The sequence below is a fragment of the Clavelina lepadiformis genome, chromosome 8 (assembly GCF_947623445.1).
Source record: "Clavelina lepadiformis chromosome 8, kaClaLepa1.1, whole genome shotgun sequence".
In the NCBI taxonomy this organism is placed as follows: Eukaryota; Metazoa; Chordata; class Ascidiacea; order Aplousobranchia; family Clavelinidae; genus Clavelina; species Clavelina lepadiformis.
This window is the reverse complement of record NC_135247.1, coordinates 1,598,117-1,621,957: the sequence shown is the minus strand read 5'-3', so window position 1 is coordinate 1,621,957 and position 23,841 is coordinate 1,598,117. Positions and strand designations below refer to the sequence as shown.

The 23,841-nt window shown below is 37.1% G+C and overlaps 3 protein-coding genes across 4 annotated transcripts; 2 read left to right on the top strand and 1 right to left on the bottom strand.

Annotated features, from left to right (window-relative positions):
* The first annotated feature begins 1,611 nt into the window (after positions 1 to 1,611).
* Positions 1,612 to 3,381, top strand: LOC143469148 (uncharacterized). Of its 2 annotated transcripts, XM_076966728.1 has the most exons (5): positions 1,612 to 1,993; positions 2,188 to 2,280; positions 2,388 to 2,465; positions 2,578 to 2,719; positions 3,218 to 3,381. In XM_076966728.1, exons 1-4 carry the CDS (start codon positions 1,918 to 1,920, stop codon positions 2,694 to 2,696), a joined length of 366 nt encoding a protein of 121 aa, XP_076822843.1. In that variant the 5' UTR covers positions 1,612 to 1,917; the 3' UTR covers positions 2,697 to 2,719; positions 3,218 to 3,381. The 2 variants fall into 2 exon arrangements, with proteins under 2 accessions (XP_076822843.1, XP_076822842.1); XM_076966727.1 differs by having other exon boundaries at positions 2,578 to 3,381.
* A 1,507-nt stretch (positions 3,382 to 4,888) lies between these two features.
* LOC143468694 (WD repeat-containing protein 46-like) lies at positions 4,889 to 23,489 on the top strand. The gene is made up of 13 exons (XM_076966045.1): positions 4,889 to 5,060; positions 6,830 to 6,880; positions 7,536 to 7,638; positions 7,843 to 7,927; positions 10,619 to 10,768; positions 11,795 to 11,899; positions 18,829 to 18,979; positions 19,345 to 19,468; positions 19,854 to 19,965; positions 20,612 to 20,789; positions 22,174 to 22,297; positions 22,527 to 22,717; positions 22,998 to 23,489. The coding sequence occupies exons 1-13, from the start codon at positions 5,013 to 5,015 to the stop codon at positions 23,238 to 23,240; spliced, it is 1,665 nt and encodes a 554-aa protein (XP_076822160.1). The 5' UTR covers positions 4,889 to 5,012; the 3' UTR covers positions 23,241 to 23,489.
* On the bottom strand, positions 12,336 to 16,875 carry LOC143468695 (guanine nucleotide-binding protein G(i) subunit alpha-3-like). Its single transcript, XM_076966046.1, has 9 exons — positions 16,587 to 16,875; positions 16,365 to 16,489; positions 16,024 to 16,117; positions 15,261 to 15,365; positions 14,616 to 14,767; positions 14,250 to 14,382; positions 13,735 to 13,912; positions 13,528 to 13,652; positions 12,336 to 13,284 (listed from the first exon to the last, which is right to left on the bottom strand). Exons 1-9 carry the CDS (start codon positions 16,677 to 16,679, stop codon positions 13,219 to 13,221), a joined length of 1,071 nt encoding a protein of 356 aa, XP_076822161.1. The 5' UTR covers positions 16,680 to 16,875; the 3' UTR covers positions 12,336 to 13,218.
* Positions 23,490 to 23,841: the final 352 nt, after the last annotated feature.

Here is a 23,841-nt window from a genome sequence, read left to right as displayed (position 1 = left end):
TGCTCAACTTTTGCTTTTCAATTGATTGACGTATTAAAAATCCAGATTTCGATTGCAGGTTGTGAAACTTGCATTTCTAGTACCTACGTTAAACGTCGAGAGAGGTCACGGGTTGTGGTCGCAGTTGAGACGAGTGGTCAAGATAGATAAGACGAAAGGTTGTGCAATTAAAAGTCACATGACCACGCGTAAAACGCAGAAGTTCAGTGTCCTTCGGTAACCTTTTCATAAACAACAACTTAATTATTACTCATGCATGACGAAACATCTGCACGTTTACACTTTAACATTCCAGCATGTGTGAAATACGTTACGTAGCTTCCTCTTGTGTTGCTAGCTCGCTTTAACCCTTCCTACCGTAACAGGAACCAACTTGGACGTGTTGATGGATTCGGGATCGTTCAACTTTCGATTGATTCAGTCATGAATATTCAAGCCGTCCCTGGTCTCCAATTTGTTGGGAATATTCTTGTACGGCTTATACCGGATACAATCGACACCGTGCAAGCCTAATTATATGTTTTGAGGGGTTCCTGCGTATTGAGGTTCCATGCCTCAATTCGCCGTCACATCTGCAAACCTGAAAATTAGAACGAATTGAATTGCAACTTTAAGACAAACTCAAATGCTTTCTTAGAAGATGATTTTTCGCTCCGCACAGTTAATGGCGAAAATAAAATAAATAATACAATGATAAACAGAGAAGTGTCACATCTTCTGCGCATGAGTTCATAGATTCTAACAATTACAGCATTTCGACGTTGCCGTAACTATGATCTTTCAACAAACATTTTGCTGCAGCTTTGCAATCGCCAGCATCAAGCGGAAACAATTCATCTTCACGAAAAAAACCCAGCAATGCTGAAAGAGCCAATAAAAAGAATGCATCTTGCAGAAACAGCTGCATGCTTGTATTGAACTTAGGCCTACAATGATGATATGCAATGACTTTGTGTCAGTCGTAACAATAAGTCACCGACCTCGACTTGAAGGTCATTTACCTTTCGAGACTCTAGTCAAGTTAAGTCGATTAATATTCGAAACCAAGCCAAACAAAATGCAAAAATGCTATTTCTATAAACTACAAACGCTTAGGGTTGTTACAAAATTTGCTTCATTTGGCTGTAACGTACGCATTCGTAAACAAATAAAATCGTTTTAAGTTACACTTAATTGTATTCCGACCAAAAAATAAAGATTCGTTTTACGTTAAAGTTGAAACGTGATAAAAAAGAACTGACTCGAGTCCAGTCTCTGACTCGATTCATTAAATCTATGACTTTGTGACTTTTCGTTCGTGCATTGTTTGAAAAACTTATGAGGCAATCATATTAACTAACTTATACAAAATGCTTTCGATGTCAATTTCGATTATTATTTCATGTAAAACAGTTTAAAGCTTAATTTGTCTGAATCCAGTAAAATTTTCATGAATTGATTTGCTTTCTTTAACGGGCAAATATTGCACCGAACACTTTATTCTGAAAGTATAGGAAGTAACGATGGAGTTAAAACGCACGCAATTGACATAAGTTACTGTCGACACATATAAAAATAAATGCACGAATAAAAACCTTACTTCAACATACAATGGACGACTTAAAGCTTCACTTAACCCTTGCAAACTTCCGCGAAGATTTTGTGTAAGAATGTGAGCTATTTTTGGTTTGTAAATAAGTCATTGGAAGAATTTGAATATGCGAGGTAAAAATTCATTAGAGATTGTATGGCAGGAAAGAGTTATAACTCAAAAAAGAGCTTTTGTGTATCCACACGACGATATAAAAGACCAAGTTGCGGTTATATAAACTCTAATGATATTCAGTTAACATCAGAGTGATAGAATTTGGTCGACCAGAAGCATTCAAAAATCTGAAGACGAAAAACTTTCCTGAAATTCGAAGAAATCTATAAAACATGTTTTCTTCAAAAACTTGCTTTCGGCTCATCTTACTCTTGTTGATTTGTTGCGTCATAATATCATTGTGTGCAGGTAAGACGAGTTGAATACGAGTTGCAGGTAAGACGATGTGGGTGCCTTCGAACTGGCAAAGACGCCTGGCAGCTATTCAAGGATTTATGTTTAGTGCTGCATCGTTTATCACAAGTTTCTCCTTCTACTGAATAATTGCCACTAAAGACAATGCAAAAAACGCCTAATAAGGTCATAATGATAAATTTTTCCAGGGATATCAGGTCACAAGCACAAGCGAAGAGCAAGACAAATCCGCCGACGATGTAACTCAAGATATAGGAAAGTGTTACGAGCCATACTTAGAAGTAAGTTTATATCTGCTGCTTTACGGTGGCCTGTAACTTTGTCATATATCCAGTAAACATTTTAAAAAACTTTAATCAATTATATGTTTGCTTTCATCGTATCACAGACAATGAGAAATGCCTGAAGGTCTTTTCACAAAGTGGCGCCAAACTTTTCCGGAAAAAGTGTCCCAGAAAAGCTAAACGTGAGATTTTATCAATATATTTTAGTTTTTTGCAACACAGAGTGAATTATGAGCATTAATCGAAGTAAAAAAGGATCATAAACGCTTTTTCGCCTTTTTTCCAAATCAATAGTGGTCCTTTATCAGTGCAAGTTACTATGGATAAAACGCAGCAATTACCAAGCTCTTGGGGATGAAATGGTTGCATGGTGGAATGTGAGCAGAGGAATTTTGAAATTGAATGCTTCCTAATTCGTCTTCGTCTTGTTCTGCATGTAATAACTTGAAAAAAATGTTCGAACTGGGTGTGTCTTGTGTTTTGTCATTGCAAATATGCTGGCGTTTGATCAAATGTAGCCTATTCTTTGTAAACTACAAATGTAAAATAGGGGAAATTTTGATTTGAAAATGTTTATATTTTATTTTCATTTATAACTTGTGGTAAATTACCGGCATTGCAGACATAAGTTATTCTGTGCTTTATGATAATCACACAATTTTATGTGAACTTGTTGCGCAGTCTTTAAAAGCGTTTATGTAATACTATATTGATTCCCACTTACAAGGCATTATTCAAATAATTTTTTTCAATTTCCGGAAACTACGTTTGTAAATAATTTTGTAAAAACTTATTTGATGATAAAGGGATATTTTAGTATACAAATCGAATACAATATAGAATTCTTATTTTCAGACGTCTGCTTTACCAAACATTACATCAATGACAGATAACATTGCATACCGCTAACATTCTGTTTTCCGTTGTAAATCAGGACATAAATATCGCGCCTGCCTATCTTGCGTGAGTTAGGCACAGCTGTTCAATGCAATCATTCTACTAAGATCAACCCTATAACATGGACGTCTTTATGCTGTTACTGTGCCAATGTGTTGTCTAAATGTAATTGTTTAAAGAAAATTCAATATAATGAGTATAGACCTACCCTGTTTTCATTCCTATGCAACCATTGTTGAATTCTATTTGAAGAAGTTCAGTGTTAAGATAGACAACTTTACTGTCATCTTCACAAGGTAACAAAGACTTTGGTGATATAATATAGCAGTGGAAAACAAGTCATTACAATATTGATCACTGCTAATTGAAGCTAGTCATCAGACAATAAGCCATCAAGGCGAACAATTAAATCTGTAGGTGAGAAAAGCAGACAACGACCTCATGAGACTCGTATATCATCACCCGCAATAAACATTTCAACAAGTAGGCTACGTATTGTAGTGAAGTGGGTCAACCTCACAAGTTCAGGTGCCATATAGGCCTACCCATTTTCCATATATTTCATGATCTCGTTTGGCAATCCAATTCTTGTAGATACCTGCATGAAATAAAAACAAAATCACATCAGAACGTGAAGAAACACACATATTCCTTTAGCAGAATTCTTCACATGATTTTCCGTAGATATAAGCTGAGTAGACTTAAAGCATGTAATGTAATGTGCATGAATGCAGCTTAAGTAGGCCGATAATTTGCGCTATTAACCACAAAACCGTTTTTTGTTTTTGTTAACTTTTCCGTCTTATCCATTAACAGAATTAGTGGTCGCGGCCAGTCTATACCGAATAGTGTGGAAAGGTATGCAGGACATAGTTTTCGACTGCCTTTTAAAGTTTTTAATTAACTGTAAATTTTAGTCTTCAAAAACGAGGCTACTGCATCATCATGTGGCATGCAAAATTGGCTACAGTTAAAAAAATGACACTTCATTTTATGCCCAGTTATGCAAAGCTGAGCCAAAAATAGCTTACATGCATAAATAAATGCACACATAAGCCGTTGAAGTAACAATGGACGATTTAAATATCTGCTTCAATTAGCCATTCTCAATTTCCGTGATGATTTAATCAACGTAAGAGCGCGAGCTGTTTATGGTCAAGAAATAACTCATTGAAAATATTAGAATAAGCGATGTTGCAATTAGTTAAGGTATTTTACCTTTCTTTCTGCCACGGAAATTGTCTATAAATTCGTGCACATTTTGTCAACACAATCTTGTTTTACACTTGCATTGCTATAGAATTTACCTGAAACTCCGTGGGCCTACTCATTTCGGCTACAAAATTTGTTGTATAACTGGAGAAATAAACAACCCAAGAGTTGTGTTGGAAGAACATATGTTTTACTATAATGTAGGGCTTGTAGGCGAATGTGTCAATAGTCTGGTGCACAGAAAGGTGCATAATCAGCGCAATACAAGTCTAAAATTGATATCAGCCTTTGAAATATAAATTACAAATAATGTAAATGTAAAAATGCGCCACTGCGGCCACCGAATACAAACATACTGACTAAAGCTAGGCCTGAATGCGGTTTCGGTCTAAATAAATTTCTGCCATCTCCAATTGGAATTTCGCGTTTACTTCACTAGTTTAAGTGCGAAAATCCATTCAATTAGAGTCTAATTGTTAGACATTTCGTATTTATTTGTTTACATAAGATATTTATAGCTGCAGCAATCTTTTCACGGGAATACCCTAAATAATGACCAACTAAAGTGAGAAAACACGTTTTCAAGAAACTTATGAACAGACTGTAAACGAGGTTTAAAAATGGCTGGGAGATATTATGAAAAAAGGAAGCTTTCTTCAGAGATTAAGGTAAACTCCTCCAAGTATTATGTTTTTGTTATCACAGTTTACATTATGTTGTGATGCTTTTCACTAGTTTTGTAAAGTGTGAACTACCCCAGGGTAGTTTAATGTTTGCTATAGCTGTTTGTGAGGTAGCATTCTTGTTTTAGCATGCTATGACAAATTTAGCTCCGTTCATTATTACTTCCCACAGTCAGTGGCAAAAAATAATTGATAAAATAACACAATTAACTGTTGATCTAGTTTATCGACTTGGTCGACTATAACTGAGTAGCCTATAGGCTATATCTAGAACGCCAAGCTCACAACATTGCGGCTCGTTCGTGTTCCGTGTCCGATACCCAGTGGAGCTACAATTGTAATTCCATAGGGCAAGACGTTAATGACGCTCCAATTCAGTGGACCTGGTGTACAGTTCTGAATTCGAGCAATATGCTTTAAAATATCATAATACCAAAAAGATGTGTGACAAAATCAGAACTTGCATAAAGCCTTGCTCCACGCTCGAGCCTATACGGAAAGCTGGTATTTTAACACCAAAAGATTTATGCCAAAATAATTAGGGTCGATGTTTTATGCCAAGCCAGTATTAAAAATAAAACTCTAATTATTACTTTCTGCCACAATTAATCCTTATTTCAATAAATGGAGCCGAATCAAAAGCCATTGACTTTGCTTCAGTGCTTGTCCGTGCCAATGTCAAGTTACAACTTTCAAAAATGAAAGTAAAGGGAATTTTACTGCACTTGCAACCTTTTTATGAATGTTTTTGTAACATTTTGTGAACCCGTGTCAGAAAGGGTGGAGCTAACATTTACACCAGTGACGTAATAATATTTCAGTATTTGCTCTTTGGCCATGTGAGCATACAAACTTTCCATACAAGGAATTGAGAGATGCGAAATCATTGCCGGGTTTAAGTCGTTCAAAGACTTTCTTCAGTCCAAAGGTAACCAGATTATCATATCGTATCATACTTTTGTGTTAGCTAATAGGCTTAGATAAGCCATGTCCAACCTGGAACCTGCGGCCAGTGGGCCCAGTTGAAGGATTATATGCCAAAGACATAATGCCAACGGGCAATTTCTGAAAAAGGGATATAATTATAACTGTCCTCTTTTTCATCTAAACAATACAAATACGGAAGAGCAAAGTTGCCATGGTTGCACCAAGGCGTGATTTGGCTCCGTGTCATGCCGAGATCAAACTGAGTTTATGCTGCTTCGGTGTAACTCACGTGGAATGCACCCTGGACCGGTTTGGCTTGTTGCACACTTGCACACCAATATTTTGCTTCTGCACCCCTGGGATCTTGGTATCATATGCCATACATTGCAGTTGGGGCAGTTAGACAGTTGGGACTCACACTATTATAGGTTTTAAGAGCTTTGAAATACTACAGCCTATATTGCTGATCGGCTCTGTGTTTGTGACACTTTTCAGAAATATAGTAGCAAGCGAGTTGCTTCAAAATCGTGCTGAAATATTGCACAAGTTATTTAAGATTGCTTTAATTAAAGTGGTATTTTTTCACGTATACTTTGTTTTAAACCAAATCAAGTATCATAAGGTTTTCAAAGTGCGGTCCGAAAATCATTTTTGGTCTGTAACAGCATTTTGGTTTGACATGTCTGGCCAACATGTTCCTTTTATTTCAATTCCAGACTCTGGTACAGGAGTTTAGCAAAAGTTTCTTTTCATTTGCACATTTATGCTTTTTGTTCGGATCTTATGTCTGATTTAATTTTACCCTGTTTGTGTTTTTTTTTTTATAGAAAAATGAAGACGAAGATGGATTAAGTGTTTCGGAAGTAGCGCAACCAGAGGTAATTATTGTCATTGCCAGATCGAGATTTTGGTAAACACATTTCCCATTCTGACAAGTGAAGAATCTAAGTAATTTCATTTTCAACTCCACAGTAAAAAATTACTGATATAATCTGTCTCAGCCATGGGTTGCTTAGATTTTATTGGCCTGTTTTTATCCATGGCCTCTTTTATACCCCTTTTTTTCTACTTTTTTCTTTTCAATTGTATTAGTGCGATAGGTTTGCATTTTTTACGCATGTACCGCAAATGGCCAATAAATGAATAAAAATTTTAAATAAGCATTGGGAACCTTTTTGCTATGGAAGGCCTATCAGGGCGTTGTAATGTGTCTTGGAACTTACTAGTATGAATCACAAAACAACAACGGTTTATTAGCAGTTTATTGTACTTGTTATCGGTCTATTTTGTTGAGGTTGAATTCGGGCAGAAAATTTGCTCTTTGGCAAGATGTGCTGTGGTGGATAGCTTTCGTCATATCAGGAACTTGTATTGAGATGCTGTGTCACTGATTCAACCAAGAAAGTTGTGTGGTGGGCCTGAGGAAATTAGATGTTGCATGATAGAAACATTCCATAGACTAGGAGTTTCCCCCCCTGGCTTAAATAAATGAAAGAGCAAAGCAAATGATTTTGTGCTTGTTTTGTTAAAAAGGATCCGTTTAAAGGCTCAGCTCCTATCCCAGAAGAACGAAAAAGTCTGTATAAGAGAGGGAAAGAATTTCCTGTTGATGGAATAAAAAATAAGAAATTAAAAGGTTGGTAAAATATTTGCCTGATATATTTTTTAGAAACCTGTTGAGAGTTATGTTTAATCTGAGTATTTGTGACACGTTTTGTTGTTTTTCTGCAAATGCATTGTCATTTTTTGTCAACTTCTGACGAGATGTTGATTAAGCTTCAGCCTTGAATAGTTGTGTTAAATTTCTGTTAATTATTCCTCTGTAAACTTACTTTTTTAGGATTTTTGCGAAATACAAAGAAACATGACAAAGCTGCGGTGAATCAAGCTGCTCGATATGAACTTCTTTTAACTGAAGAACCAGGGTAAGAAACCTCTACATGTGAATAGTAGGAGAAGAATTCATTTTTCTCTATATATATATGTATGTATGTACGAGGTCTGTTCGAAAAGTATTCGACCTTTTAGTATACAGTAAAGCACACAACACAATAAATTACACAAATTTTATTTAATCTCCTTCAAAATAATCCCCTTGGAGGCTCACAAACTTTTCCCAGCGCTTCTTCCACTTTTGGAAAAATATCTTGAATTGTTCCTCTGGAATGCTCCATAGCTATAATGTCTTTTTGTGATTAAAATCGTGTCCCTTTTGGAGTGATTTTAAACTTGGGGAAAAGCCAGAAATCAGATGGTGCCAAGTCTGGAGAGTAAGGAGCCTAGCGAACGAGTGACATGCCGTTTTTGGCCAGAAAAGATTGCATCACATGGGTGGAATGACTGGGCGCATTGTCGTGATGAAAATTCTTTGCTGTCCACATCTCTGTCAGCTTTCATCGCACAGCTTCACGAAGGCAACGTAGAACTTCCAAATAGTACTTTTTGTTGATTGTCTGGCCTTCTGGTGCATACTCGCGTACTATGTCTGCATACTCATGTCTGCATACTCGCGATGCACAATGCCGCAGGAGTCAAAAAACAGGTCATCATCACTTTCACATTGCTGCAAACTTGTCGTGCTTTTTTGGGCCTTGGAGATTCCACACGCTTCCATTGTGGAGATTGAAACTTGGTTTCTGGGTCGTAACCATGAACCCATGTTTCATCGCCATTGATGATAGTCTTCATTAATTCTTGGTCATGGTTTGCATAACTCAGCATGTCCTGGGCAATTTCCTTCCGCAGTTCCTTCTGTTGCTCTCCCAGCAGCTTGGGAAAGAATTTCGCTGACACTCTCCGCAGGTGCAAATCCTTGATGAAGATGAAATGGACTGAACCCGGGCATATTCCCCCCATCTGCAACGATTTCTCGTACTGTTAAACGACGATCTTCCAGTAATAATTGGCGAACCTTCTCAATCACCTTCTCGTTTCGGCTCGTGGATGTCCTCCCTGAGCTCGCTTTCCAGTGACATTCGGCCATCTTTAATGCGATTAAACCATTCCTTTATCAGAGTTAGGTTTAAGGCCTCATCTCCAAAAACCTGCTGAATTTTGGATTGTTTTAGTTTGACTATCACCAAGCTTTTGGCAAATCTTGACGCAATACCTCTGTTCGATGCGTTCTGTCATTGAAATGCGATTTTGCGTGAAAAAAAATCGCCAGGCACGTACAACCTGCATTTAATGCTTAACACAGATAGAACAACATGGTTGATTGGCTTGAAACGATTCACACGTACGGAGTAATAGTGACGTAACAATGCCCCAAAAAAACTTGGCGCAGGTGGCACTACTTCTGCCTGGAAGAGAAAAGGTCGGATACTTTTTGAGCAGACCTCGTGTGTAAGTTAAGACAAAGATAAGGTGAGAAAATGTATGAGGCATGACATATTGGTGTTTGTATGAAAATTTGAACTGCTTGTTTCATCAGCAAACTTCCTTGTTAGAGACAGCGGCAGATTAAGGTCATCTTGGCTTTCGGCCGTCTCGTGTGGAGGCAAAAAATGGCTTCCCATTTCCAGTGTCGTATTTTGTATTTTGTTGAAAGTGAGCTAAAAGTGTTAAGAGACTGAGTTATAAATCCCTGCATTGGACTAACCTGCCCAAAATGTGCATAGCGCAAAATTTTTTGGTTTTTACACCTGATAAAACGCTTTAAAATACATCAAAATGGATAATTTATTCTCATATTTGTATGTAAAATAGCTGCTGCAATATATAATGCAAGTTATATTTTTTAAACACTGCCACGATGACCCACTTATTATTGGTTTTCGACTGCGTTTATATATTTTGTGTTGAATATTTTCAAAATAGTAAGTATGATTCGCAATAGTGAATAATCTCTTTTAATTTAACTAATGACTTAAGTATTCTGCAAAAGTACTATTTTTTATTTCTAATCAGCATTGAGTTGGTGGTCTGTTTTTTTTTTCGATAAATGATAAATTTTGAGCAGCTAGGAAGATAGGGATCTCAGAAACTCAGAGCCACATAGGAAGTGTCCCAGTTGCCCCTATGATAATTTTCCACTGGTTACAGGGTTTGCACACGGGGTAAAGGATAAGGGCTTGTGGTTAAATTTTTTACAAACGTGCAAGTCTCATATGCTTTTATGAAACCCTTTGTTGAAGTTCAAAAAGGCACATTAAGTAGCACGTTAGTTACTCGTTTTGCATTCGCTTTTCACTGAACCCAGTTTAAGGACCACCCAGTTGCACTGGCTTGACTTTTAGATTCAAATGATAGATTAGGCATAGGTTGAGGTTGGTACAAAAAGTTCCTGGTTATGGTGTTGTTTGAATAGAGAATATCCTCTCTTGGAATGAGCAATACTCATCTATCAAGTGACACTGGCTCAAGCATTTGACAATATCTTGTGATAACTTGTCTTACTATGAAACTCTAATCATAAAAATCTATAATGTATGTAACAAAAAAGTGAATGCAGCAACGATTTTTATTGTTATTTTGATATTCCTTCATCAAATAATTCCATTAAACACTGTGAGATACTTCAGATTTTCAAACCTCCATCACCCACTGAAAGTTGTAGTAAAGCAACATTAATTGATAATTTCTTGGTTAATTGATAACATTAATTACTTGACCAGATACATTGAGACCGCAGAAGGTGAAGCAACATGGGAAATCAAACAGAGGGAAATTGCTGATGCAGCCGACATCACAAGTGCGAGCAAATATTTTGAGTTGCGTCTTGACCAGTTTGGTCCCTACTCCGTAGACTACACAAGGAATGGAAGGTAATTTGACTCTGTGTATTGCGCTTTGTGCATATTATTATATTTCCCTGGCTGCTGTGAGCTGTCTGGAGTTAGATTCAGAAGTAGGGCAGGACTTTGATTTTTTGGAGTGCAGCTTGCTGTTAGCTTTGAAAAATCTTGCGAAATCTGGCTGCAATTTTTAATCCTGATTGTAACAACAGATGTGATGTAAAATTTTATGATAAAGCAACTCTTTTTTTGCAAATCATTCATCTTGATTTGAGGCTGACTGTCCCGGCATGCTGTCTTGTTTATGGTTGGTTATACTTATTTGTCATACCGTGTCTCTCCGAAAATAAGACCTAGTCTGAATTTCGAGAATGATTTTAATATGAGCCCTACCTTAAAAATAAGACATTACAGAGGACGATGACATGATCATTTTTGAATAAACATAATTCTCAACTTTGTTTTTGAATAAATGAAAATAAAAGACATCCCCTAAAATAAGCCCTAGTGTCATATTTTTAAGCGAAAAATAATATAAGCCCTGTCGTATTTTCGGAGAAACACAGTAAGTCCTCGTTGTTTATTGAAAACTCCATCATTTGCGCCTTTTGTTTTTTTTTTAAATTTGCCAACGTTTTAAAACACACTTGCCAAAAAGATCTAACATTGTAGCTACCTGCACTTTTATGGAAGAATTGACAAAATTAGAATACTTTAGGCAAACATCCAAACCATGTTTTTTCTGCATTTAGGCCTACAGTGTTTTCATTTAGGATTGAAAAATTTGTAGTATTGATATCAAGAGCCACAATTGGAACGTTTTTAGCTTTTAACTTTACTTATATGAGGCCTTGGTTTGTGTCCATTGTTTTAAAATCATTTTCCCCTGGTATTTTAACAAAGTCAAGACAGATAAGTAAGTATATACTCGCTACAGATATCTTTTTCCACAGCTTTAACAAGACATCGGAAAAAATGTCTTGAAATATGTAAAATCTACAACTACTGCTAGAATATTACGATCACAGATTTTCAGGCTTTCGTTTTGCTAAACAGGCACCTGCTCATTGGGGGTCGTAGAGGTCATGTCGCGGCATTTGATTGGATGGCAAAGAAGCCGATGTGTGAAATGAATGTCATGGAAGCCGTCAACGATGTAAAGTAAGTGATAAAGTTAAATTTATTGCATAAATATATATCTGTAGATCATCAACTTACTTGTCCAGTTAAATCTTAAGTAAAGTGGTGAATGCAGGTTAATTGTAAGCAATTACATATCATGGTTTTGTCAAGTACAGGGTTATTTAATTCCTGTCAGTGATGTTTAGATGATACTTAAATCATAAAAATATTCATTTTTGTAAAATCTAGTTAGATTTTTAATTTTTTTTGCTTTTATTTTACCTGTTTATAGTACAGTGCTGTATATTAGAGTGGGTTTTGATAATGTTTTATTGCACCATGCAATGCTTTGATACATTTCGTACTTTATGGTAAAATCTTTTTAGGTTAGTTGTTTAGTTTAACTGAACCAAGCTGCTCAGTCGAATTTCAATTCAATACTATTTTTCTAAACTGGAAACATTCATGCAACATGTTTTCTGGTATGGATAGTTTTTCAATTTTTATCAGCACAAAACAAATACAAAATCAAAGACACATTTAAACGGTGTATGTGCTACATCAACAGACATCAGGTATAAACTGCATATTGCACCATTAGTGATACGACTGTAGACTGTTGGATACTCATTGCTCTTTGAAGTTTTTACTGCAAATACCTGGCCACTTAATTGATGTTTTCAAATACGTAGAGCTCTGTTAGTGTCCCACTTCCAGCATACAACATATTGGTGCACATCATTTAGATGTCTAATCTAAAAGCTCACATAACTTGCATACAAAATGTCATGTAAAACACAAACAAACACGGACTATAACTGCACAATAGATTTCTAAAAATAAAAGGTTATAAATCGAACATGTGACAAAAAGCAATTACTGCAAACAAATGTCAAAAATAACGATCACGATCCTAGTTGTGTCTTTATTGTTTTGTGTCCTTTGTTTAGCTATACAGTATAGCTTTTCTCAGTTGTGAAGTAGTATTTGGAAGTATATACTTGGACGTATGCCATCCAATTAATATTTCGTCAGGGGTGTGGTAGCATGTTTTCAATGTATGTATTCAGCATGGCAAAAACAATGCATCATTTCAATTTAACATACTTTTGTCCCATCATAGCATTCCTTTAAAGCAGCTCCGGTATATCTATATATTTGTCGTGGCAGGCTGTGTGTGCTGGTATTGCAAGATTTAGAAGCCTGGCATGTGTTTTTCGCAGAATGGACATGCGAAATTGAATTTCAGTTTAAGAAAACTTGATTAGGAAATGCTGATTAACTGCAAAGGGAGTTTTTTTTCTTTCTTAACTCTTAATTCACTCGAACAGTAAGGCCACCAGGGCATTGGGTAGTTCTTATATCAGTCCAATTTCAATCATGTTTGATTTTGTAATGACGTCGGCCACTGCATCGAACACAACCTACAAATTCAAAGAAGAGTTTTAAAACACATTGGTGAAACAGTGAAAACACAAACACATAAATATTGGCGCTCGCTTGCAAACGTTTGAAAAGAATCAAGGTTTTTTGTAGTTTTGAATCTATCTTTGTTTCGAGTCTTCTAGTTTAATCAACTTGGAATCAATCAATCAACTTGACTGTTGCATTCACATGCGGGTGGAGTATTATATATTATGAGTTATAAATGTTAGCAGCCTTCGAACCTCGATATTTCTTGTGTCGGTTGCACATGTGAAGTGAGCGTAAATCTCCTTAGTGTCCGGATGCGAGTTGAGATCTTCAAACTGTCTTCTGATGTAGACTGACGCCTCGGCGAAGTTGTTTTTACCTGTCAAAAATCACGATGTCACAAACACTTCATTATGATGAGGTGTGGACATAATGTTGACGACATAAAAAAGCTCAGTCACCTGTATAGTCAGGAAAACAGATTGTTAACGGAGAATATTCGATTTTTTGTTGGAAGAGATCCTTCTTGTTCAAGAAGAGGATCATTGCAGTTGTGGAAAACCAGGAGTTGTTGCAGATGGAATCAAAGAGGACCATTGACTCGTGCATTCTGTTCATTTCTTCATCTTCCAATAAAACCTTCAATATAACATTACATAATCTTAAGCCGCTTGGTTGCAAGTGCTATTTAGCCTATAAATAGCAACTGATTACAAGTGATGATGCAAAACCAAGAAGCTAAAGTAAAAGCTTGTGGCAAACTAATATTAAAACCTGTTAGAAAGATTTCGTCTACTTAAGTGAATGCTATCCTTTGCAATTTTCACGTTAAATTTTCTCTGCCTTGAATCATTTTATAAGTTTTGTGACGATTAGTGTGGTGCTTAAATCTTCAGCAAAGTTTGTTTACTTTAATCTATTTATAAGAACATTAATGGCGATATTTATAGTATAATATTTCTATCACGGAACTTACTTGATCATAACCACTTAATGCAACAACAAATATAATTGCAGTCACGTCTTCAAAGCAGTGGATCCATTTTTTTCTTTCCGTTCTCTGTCCGCCGACATCAACCATTAAAAAATTGATGTCATTGAAGCAGAATCTAGAATTCATAACTCGCCATGAAACTTTTTTGTTTGACAATAATTGGAGCCCCAACACAATATAACAATGTTGTCACATCACAGTTGCTAGGGCTTATTTTAACTATCATCGGTATGCATTGTTGCATTGTTAACTTAAAACTAATGAGAATAATAATAATTAACTGGTTAGTACCAGTGAGATCTGAAAAACAAAACAAATTCAGGCATGCAGTATTTTTATTAAAATTACTTTGTTTCAGTGATTCCCGTTGTCGTTACTCTAGTTCGTAAAATATCTTGTTCGTTTGGAACATAATCCGGATCAAATATTCTATCCAGGTTCTTCATGTAATATTCCGTTGAGTCAATTAAATGAAATTCTCGAGACCGCTTGAAACATTCCTACAATAATAATCTGAACTCAAAACCGTTTCGAAGTAGCAGGGTTAACAAACTGACACCCCTGTTCTGCATTAAAGCTGTTTCTATGTCCAGCTATGTCTAACTCTTGGGCTGCATGCGGCCCAGAGGAGGTTTTCATTGAGACTGATCTTCACTTTTGATAAGCAGCAAACAGTTGTTAAGAAAACTCAGTGGAAATAGAACAAATCAAGCTGATTTTACCCAACAACGTTGTGCTGGCATGCCCTTGCGCACAGTCATTACACAACTTAATAATTGCTTTAATTAAGAGCATTGTGTTTTTATATTTTATGTTCAACCTAATCATTTGTTATAGGCTGTCAAACTTCAGCGCTTATTAAAGAAATGACCCTATTTGTGGCCCAGTAAAGCATTTCGGTCGGACATAGCTGTCGTAGCTATGGTATCACCATATCACTATGGATGATTAATGTGGAATGTTTTAATTAAAGATATTTCCTGCATATACTACCTTGATGCCTTTATCGTTCCAAAGTCTTTTTATGCAATCTCCCAATTCCATTGAAATTTCATCTTTCATGGAGGTCATGGCATCGGTCACTAACCTGGCATCATGCTATAAAAAGAAAAAGCCGATAATTATTTCATCTCAATGTTTTATTAGTAACCTATCCACCCGAATGATTGCAATAGCAATGATGGCAGAACAACGCTAATGTTCTTAGTTGAAAAACAAGAAGCCAGTTGCATCTTTAGATATCATGCACTACCTATTGGTATGCTTAGTTGCATGTCATAAGGAACACGCAAAGCATTGTGAAAGCTATTGTGGCAATAAAAGTATATTAACTTTAGAGATGTTACAGGTCTGACTGCTACTGTTTTGTTTAATTGACCATTTACAAACATATGTACTAATTATATGGTTTTACGTTTAGACTTCTTTGAAGTTAAGAGCCAAGGACCAGGCAATTGCTAGTACAGTATAACAATTAAAGCAAGGCAGCCTCATAGTAAAACATTTATTTATCGTCAGGTGTTATTGTCAAATATTTCTTTTATTGTAGTTAAATGATTCCTTGTGTTAATTGGATTCCATTTTAAAATTGCTCCGAGGAAAGACAGATCTAGAAAGCTTTTCACAGCACTAATAAATGCTTTCTTATGAAACCAGCTGTTTTAATTGTTATAAATACAATCACGTGGTACTTGAAGTAACTTTAACCCTCCCTATATTTAAAGTAAAGAAAATTGAAATATTGCAGATTTTTTACCTCTCTCTCCATATCTCCATAGGCTACCTCTAATTTCTTAACGGCGTGAATGAGAGCTGACATGCTTTGCAGAATGTTGCCAAACACGACCGGTCTGCAGGATAAAAAGTTTGAAAATCAACTAAGATTATGGTGAAATAACATTACTCAGTTTTTTCCTTTATATCATTCATCATCCCCATGCATCACTATATTCGTCATTAAAGACTCAAATCTGAAGTCAAAACGTAACAAGTAAATACGACGAAAGCACCGATATCTACATTAGATATTATTTCGCCCCACAACACTGCCCTTATGACACAGAGATGACATGGTTATACGCCCCCATGCGTACTCACATGTATTTGTACATGTCATCCAAGGTGAATCCATCCTTGTGTATTATGACCATTTGCTTCACGACAGTGCTTTTGCCTGACTCGCCAGCCCCCAACAATAAAAGCTTGATTTGTTCTTGAAATGCCTGTAGATGACGTCATAATGAAATCACAGTGGGACGCGATAAATAATGGGATAAAAAGCGGCCGAACGATTAATCGGCGCACATGGAATGCTGCTACCTTAGTCTCGTTTCGGATAATTCGGTCAATTTCTTTGCTTTTGTTGACAGCGTCTGAATCATCCTTGGAGAAGGTGCAGCCCATCTTCAACATTTGAATTGTCGTTTAACGTCGCCTGCTCATTCCAAATTCTTCCGATTTCGACCGCTTTCGAAGATGTAATTTCACTTTGTGAAGTGCCTGGGTAATCAGTGTCGATCAATTGATCTTGATCGATGTCTAATTAGATGATTAAGACCTTGACACTAACTATGACTAATCTGCAAAAAAGGGAAACAATGCTCATAAAGTATGACCAAATATTTAAAACTTGGAATGAAATTATTGCTTTCCGCGGTGCTTTTGCTGTCCATCAACTGGACATTTAAGGAATATTCAATTTCGTTCATCTGAGTTGTATTCATTTCCCAATGCAAGCGACAATCGTCACAGATTTCTCGAAAATCTTTTTTGGTGCGTCACGATTTTCTGTTGTAACCATCATAAATATAGCTGTCTGATCCAATAAGTATAGGCCTGTCAATTAGGCGCGCACAATAATTCAAATTTGCTTCAACTAAAATGACTGCTTGCTTATTGCCGGATCGATTCAAATTTTCATTCTTCATAACTCGTATCTTGCCAAATCCTTAACGTACCTCGATTTTATTATTTGTATCCAGCATGTCTTATTACTAATTGAACCGATGAATTTCAGCCTTTGTTTTAATCGTACGTTACTGCTTCTAATTTACCTGTAAAATACTGTGCTAAGTTGGCTGGTAATTGCTATAATAAATTTCTCACTCCCGACCTTAGAACCATGCAGAGGTTGACATAGACAGCTTCTTGCTGTATCTACCACATATAATTTCTGTAGGAAACTTTCTAATTATATCCCCATTATTACGTGATATTGGCTGTAAGTCATGTTGGGCGGAATCCAGCCTATCTTAACATGCAGCACAAACCACCAAACTTCGTGCATTTGGATTCATGTCTGTGGTTATTTTTTCCACGCACGAGCACGTGATATCTGCGTCATGTATCATATTATGACAGCACAAACGCTTTCATGGTTGTAATCCATGCCGTTTGGATGCTATTTTGACGTCATACGTTTCTTATTTCTAAATTTTGTATTGATTTTTTTCACCCATCCTGAAGAAACATGTCGGAACTGACAACATTGTTGAGTCACAATGTCTCATTATGACGCTTTTTTCTCTATTTTTAGCCACTAAGATGAGCTTCCCTTTCTACAGCTAAGTGAATAAACGGCAAAGAAAAACCGCACTTGACACATGCGTGTGATCCACGATGGTCATTTGACAGCTATCTGTGCCGTTTGATTGTGTTTGTTTAACTCTAGGAGCTGTACTATTGACCGCAACCGGTCCATTCTATTTCCTTCTGCTATGCAAGACAATGTAGTGACGTCCTGTCAACATTGTCACGTGCGTCGTGTGATCAACACGCTTAGTCTAGTTTAAACATTGGATGTCACAATTTCAACGAAAAAGTCGTGCTTTGAAGCTGTTCATCATAATTTCCCTGTTAACTTATCTTAGGTGTTACATATTAATCTAAATCTAACTTCAATTAAACCCTAAATTTTTGCGTTCCTATTCACTTAACCTAATCGCCTATCTTTAACAACGGGCTGCGTGACTTAATTTTGGTGAAATAGTAAACTCATGAACCTCAGGAAACACACGTTCTGAGCTGAAAATCCTAACTCGCAGTTACTTGGACACTGTTGGGTTGATTTTATGTTTACCTTTCTACTGCATCTTTCGTCTTCGTACGCTTCGGCGGCTGTTTGCAGACAACCGAACTGCACTAACCTCACGACTTAAACCGAACTGACATTATAGTCTTGTTTGGCTAAAACAGTCCGTAAAAAGTTCAACCGAAATCTTTCACAAAAGCAAAACTACTGAAGCTCTTGGAAAACTAACCTTTCCAATGGCACTGTGTTTTACAATTAGATATTTTTGGCTTATCTAGCAGCTAACTGTCTAGCGGTCTAGCCTAACACTATCTTTGCACTGCCTGTACTGTAATAAATTCGCGTAGCCGGAAGTGTCTTGTTACGAAACGCTGGAGCAGTAGGCTACTGATTGTCGTTCGTTTGCCGAACAAAAGGCAATTAGGAGCGATAAAAGGTCTAAAAATTGTAGTAACCCTCTTTTACATTGTCAGTTTCCGCGGCATTAATGCACTTGTTAGCTTGGATTAACGTTTTTAAATTTTAACAAAGGTGGCTACATACTGAAAACATGTTCGCGGTAGCACAGCGCCGATGGACCTACATCTACGACAACCAAGGAATCGAACTTCATTGTCTGAAGCGACTTGATCAAACTCTAAAACTCGACTTTCTTCCATATCATTTCCTACTTTTAGCTGCGGTGAGTTTTAGCCTCAGTCAACACTGCGACTCTTAATTCCTCGGGTTTAGCTGCTAGTCACAGGCTGTCGCTTTGCTTATTTGGTAATCTTGGTTACACTTCATCGTTCAAATGCTGATGACTTGATCGCATTAACTCCGTATTAAATAGATTCTGATCTCTGTAGCTAATCGCTTCAGTAATTTACACGTGGTAGTGAAATTTGTTTAGTAATAGCGACGTTGCTGAATGTCTTTAATGACTGAGGATGGTGGAGTGGTGTTGCTGGTGGGACGGGTTCGATTTCAATTTGGTTTAACACTTTCCGACTGGTATTTTAAGCACGACAAAGTGTTAATTTTCATTTAATTCGTTAAACTCAACAGAATGCCCGAGGCTTTTTGCAGTATCTTGACATTTCGCAAGGCCAGATTGTGTCCACCATTAACACGAAATGCGGCAGGTTGGAGGTTTTGTGCCAGAATCCAGCCAACGCTGTTGTTCTACTTGGTGAGTCGAATCAATAGCATTTTCCACTTTTCATATATCTTTATATACTTTCATATACTTTTCAATATCGTTTTCCACTTCGAATTTTTGCAATAACTAGCTACGTTCAAGTTTATGTAAAAATCGATCGTTCGCGTTCGTATTTAATAATAATATAAAGGAAACGTTACTTTATTACTTCCCCCAGTGCATGCATAATTGATGAAGAAATTGGCGCAACATTAAATTCAATTTAAATTGACATGATTTAATTTAAAGACCTAAGTACAAGGAATGGGTTCCATGAAAGAAGACGTCTCAAAAGCGCCCAGGAAGCTATTTCGAGCCATAAGATGTTTGCTTTTATTTATTTGTCATTTACAGACATCACTTTCTACCATTTCAGGTCACTACAACGGCACGGTAACCATGTGGTCGCCGAACCAGAAGAAACCATTGGTTAAAATGCTTAGTCACAAGACGGCGCTAAGGAGTATCGCTGTTGATCAGACCGGAAAGTACGATTTGTGATTTCTATGGCAGTTTTTAAACGTTTGCAGAATTTTAGCATCTTTCTGAGATCAACGCATTCTACATCCTAGTAACTAATTCCTAGTTAGTGCGATTTATTTTGTGCTTTTCTGCGTTAGTGAGGTCACCATAAAGCATTTGACGTAAGTGCCGCGTCATCAACGACGAATCAATACAGTCTTTTGATTAAAATTGAAAATCCGCGCTTGGAAACTGGTGTATTGCGAGACTGATAGAGCATGATCTGCTAACTAAGTTCCCACCTGTGTAAATAATGATCATTGCTATATCGGTCTATACTTATCAATCATCTTTCGTATCAAAATAACAGTTTGTTGTTCTTTGTGGGGGCAACACAAAGAACAACAAGTTTGGTTTCTTGGAGTTTAGCTGCTTTTCGGACCATCATTAAAGATTCATGAATAAGCCTTTAAGATGTTTTCAATCAAATTCAAATGCGTTTCTAGGAAAACTGAAATTTATGTAATGCTTAAATTTCTGTGCATTCTAGGCTTCAAAATCTAGGCTCATTCTTCTTTAAAACAATTCTCGAATTCCCTTTTCAAATACTTGGACTACTTCTAGCTTTGTTAACGTCAGGAAAAGACGTTATTTAAAAACATGTTCTTTTAGTTATTTGGCCACTTCCGCCCAAGACCGGAAGCTGAAAATCTTTGACGTCAGAACCTTCAAATCCCTGCACACCTGGTCTGTTCCAGCCGGGGCTTCTCATCTCAAGTTTAGCCAGAGGGGCTTTTTGGGGGCATCTTTTCAGAATGTGGTCGAAATATACAACAACCCCTGCATACAGGTGACGTAACAAACTGTATTCTATCGTCATAACCTTAATGCGATTGTTTTTTTGCTCTGATTTGATGCAAGTTTTATGTTAACCTGTTTCAGATTAAAGCGAATTAAGTTTTTTTTATTATTTGCTGAAAATTCTCGCGGCACGCGCCACTGCAAAAACCACTTAAATAGAACCTGTCTCCGCCCTCTTGTATGTCTGCAAGAAGCTAAATATTAACATTGCTCTGCGATGCTGAAAGCAAGAATTACGCGTCTCTGTTTACCGCGCTTTCTTCTAACCATTATGACGTAATCACCACTTAACGTCCGTTTCCGTTAGCAAGCGTAGGATAGCGTGTCTTTACTTAGCCGAGTTAGTCATGATATGATCAGATATGCGTTATACGCCTCGCTTGATACCTGCTAACTTTTGCACTGTACGCTCAAATCTTCCTCTTACAGTTACACCAACCCACGTAACACGATGTCACTTGTGCAATAACAGAGATGTTTATCGGCGTTGGTAGTGTTATGTAGATTATTGACCGCCGTGGTTAGAACTTCGTTTGATCAACATTGCTTGGTTGGCGATTTGCTGCGAACTTGAAAACGTTCCCCTCGCGTTTTGAACTTTGTTCTTTAGCTGTGTATCCATCAATGCCGGCCGCAAGCTGTACTTTTGCTGAATTTACCGCAAATTCCGGGTGGTCTCCAAACTACTCGACGTGATTGGATGCTAGCATGTATTTCTCTCTTTTTACGACGTCATGCGCCATTTAAATCACGTGGTTTTCAACGGTTAGACTGTGTTTTCACATTATCTCTAAATATAACTGGGCCTTATGAAATCCGTCAATGTTTCGTTCATTTATACGCAATGAATATTCTTCAATCGATTTTACGATGATGTAAATGTATCAGCATAACAACGAATTTCATGAAAATTATATATATGTAAAATATAAGAAAAATCGATGAGAATGTCACCAATTGTACGGTTATTTAATTTGAAAAGCTAAAATATTTCCCAAAATACTTTCATTTTCTCTATTCATGCACCATATGTGACAGTTTGTGACGTAAAACAACGTAATAATGGCGAATGAAAAGAAGGCGTACGTAGACCTAAATTACTGTTTGGTAGAACACTGTTCACCGATATCATAAAATGTCCACGTTGATGGGTGTTCTTCGCAGGATGCCCGCAATTAATTATCGCAAAGCACTGTCATGATTTCGAAAACAGCTTCGCACGTAGCCTGCAGCGTTCAAAGTCCGTTTATTTTCGAACGAAACACAAACTAACACACTCAAATTAGTTCAGTTTCGTATACACCTAAGCCTACAATTACTAGTTATTAACGAACAATTAAACCTTGTCAATTCTTGTTATCTGTTTATTGCAGCCGCCCACGAATCCATACCTCACCCACAAGCTGAAATTCCCTGCCAGCGACTTGGACTTCTGTCCTTATGAAGACGTCTTAGGCGTTGGCTGCGCGGACGGCTTCGTCAGTCTCCTCGTGCCAGGTGCGCAGCTGTTGATTTATTGAATTTTCTCAACGCTTTGCCTCCCATGCCGGGATTCGAACCCGGAACCTATGCTTCGCGTAAAAATTCAAACACGCAATTTCATTTCAAATGCGCGTTTTCACTGTATAATGTTTGCGGGAAGTTGCATGTTTACGTTATGCACTTTACTGTAAGCAATGTGATGTCACCCCGTATGATAATGATGTTACCTCCTATGATAATGCAGGCGCCGGGGAACCAAATTATGACTCGTTTGAATCGAATCCCTATCGCAGCAAGAAGCAACGCAAGGAATGGGAGGTTAGAGCGCTCTTGGAGAAAATCCAACCCGACATGATATCGTTGGATCCCTTCCAGATCGCGCGCGTTGACATGGCAACCGCAGAACAACTTCAAAAAGACAAAGAAGAGCGATTGGTGAGTTGTCGTACCTGGATGCTGATGGGAAGAAAATAATGTTTACTGTGAAGCGAAACATGCGCGGTCTTTATTCAAATGACTTATCTCTGTTATTTCTGCGACAAAATGCTACTGGCATCGATAATTTGATGAAGTTAAACAAAGCAACAGCTTTCAGACGACGACGCACAATAAACAACAAGTGTATGAGTTTTACCATTACGTAGCGATAAGAAACCGATTTATTCAAACAAAAAATTTTTTGGTAATAATATTATGCCTTTCTATCAAAAAACAGGGTTTCAAACAAGAAAGTCCAAAATTTGAACCGAGATTTAAGAAGAAAGGTCGCAGCAAGTCGGGAAATGTGGAAAAACGGAAACGGAAAGTGCGGAACGAGGAGCTGCGGAAGAAAATTCGAAGCGAAGCTGAAAAGAATAATGCAAATGAAGCAGCAGAAAGTCAAATGGAAGCGAACGTTATCACAAAACCTTTAGAACCAAAATCTGCTTTGAACCGTTTTAAGAAGAAGACCAAATAAAGATCTACGAGCCACAGGATTATCGGATAACGGGGCGTTTCTATTTTCGATTCGAGAAGTTTTTGTTTTCGTGGTTGCGTTGGATTGCGGGATGGTCACAGGCCTGTTGGTGTTTTATAAAGTGACAACCTAGACGCAACACTGCCGCCTGAAAATGCTTTAAATATTTATTATTATCGATCGTTGCGGCATCCTGTTCGTCGTCGCTAATAAATAAATATTTCTTATTACAAATGATGACTCATTGTTTTTCAGCACAAGACCCTCATGGTCATCTCGGGTTGTCTAAATCAACGCTTTCGGAAGACTTGTCAAGCGTTAGGGGTGGAACTTGATTTTCGTAGAGAATCGAGTATTTGATAAAATGTATAATGTCTGGTTTAAAGAATTTTTAGAAACATAACGGTAAAAAACAAGTTCCAAAACGGAAGTGTCTCTTTCATCGTTTAAAAATATTATTGTTTTCCATTAAAAAGGCACGTTTTGGAAAATTGTTCTAAAATAATGAGGCGGATAAATAGCTTATAAGAACCAACACAAGAACTAAAATTTAGAAAACATTCTTATTACGCAGGCTTCAATGACATTGAAAATGATTGTG

Coding starts and splice junctions, on each gene's coding strand:
- LOC143469148 (XM_076966728.1), top strand. CDS start 1,918: ATGTTTTCTTCAAAAACTTGCTTTCGGCTCATCTTACTCTTGTTGATT. Junction 1,994..2,187: donor CATAATATCATTGTGTGCAG/GTAAGACGAGTT, acceptor AAATTTTTCCAG/GGATATCAGGTCACAAGCAC. Junction 2,466..2,577: donor GTGTCCCAGAAAAGCTAAAC/GTGAGATTTTAT, acceptor CCAAATCAATAG/TGGTCCTTTATCAGTGCAAG.
- LOC143468694 (XM_076966045.1), top strand. CDS start 5,013: ATGGCTGGGAGATATTATGAAAAAAGGAAGCTTTCTTCAGAGATTAAG. Junction 6,881..7,535: donor CGGAAGTAGCGCAACCAGAG/GTAATTATTGTC, acceptor TTTGTTAAAAAG/GATCCGTTTAAAGGCTCAGC. Junction 10,769..11,794: donor GACTACACAAGGAATGGAAG/GTAATTTGACTC, acceptor TTTGCTAAACAG/GCACCTGCTCATTGGGGGTC.
- LOC143468695 (XM_076966046.1), bottom strand. CDS start 16,679: ATGTTGAAGATGGGCTGCACCTTCTCCAAGGATGATTCAGACGCTGTC. Junction 16,490..16,586: donor TTATCCGAAACGAGACTAAG/GTAGCAGCATTC, acceptor CGTCATCTACAG/GCATTTCAAGAACAAATCAA. Junction 13,653..13,734: donor CTGTTTTCCTGACTATACAG/GTGACTGAGCTT, acceptor GATTTTTGACAG/GTAAAAACAACTTCGCCGAG.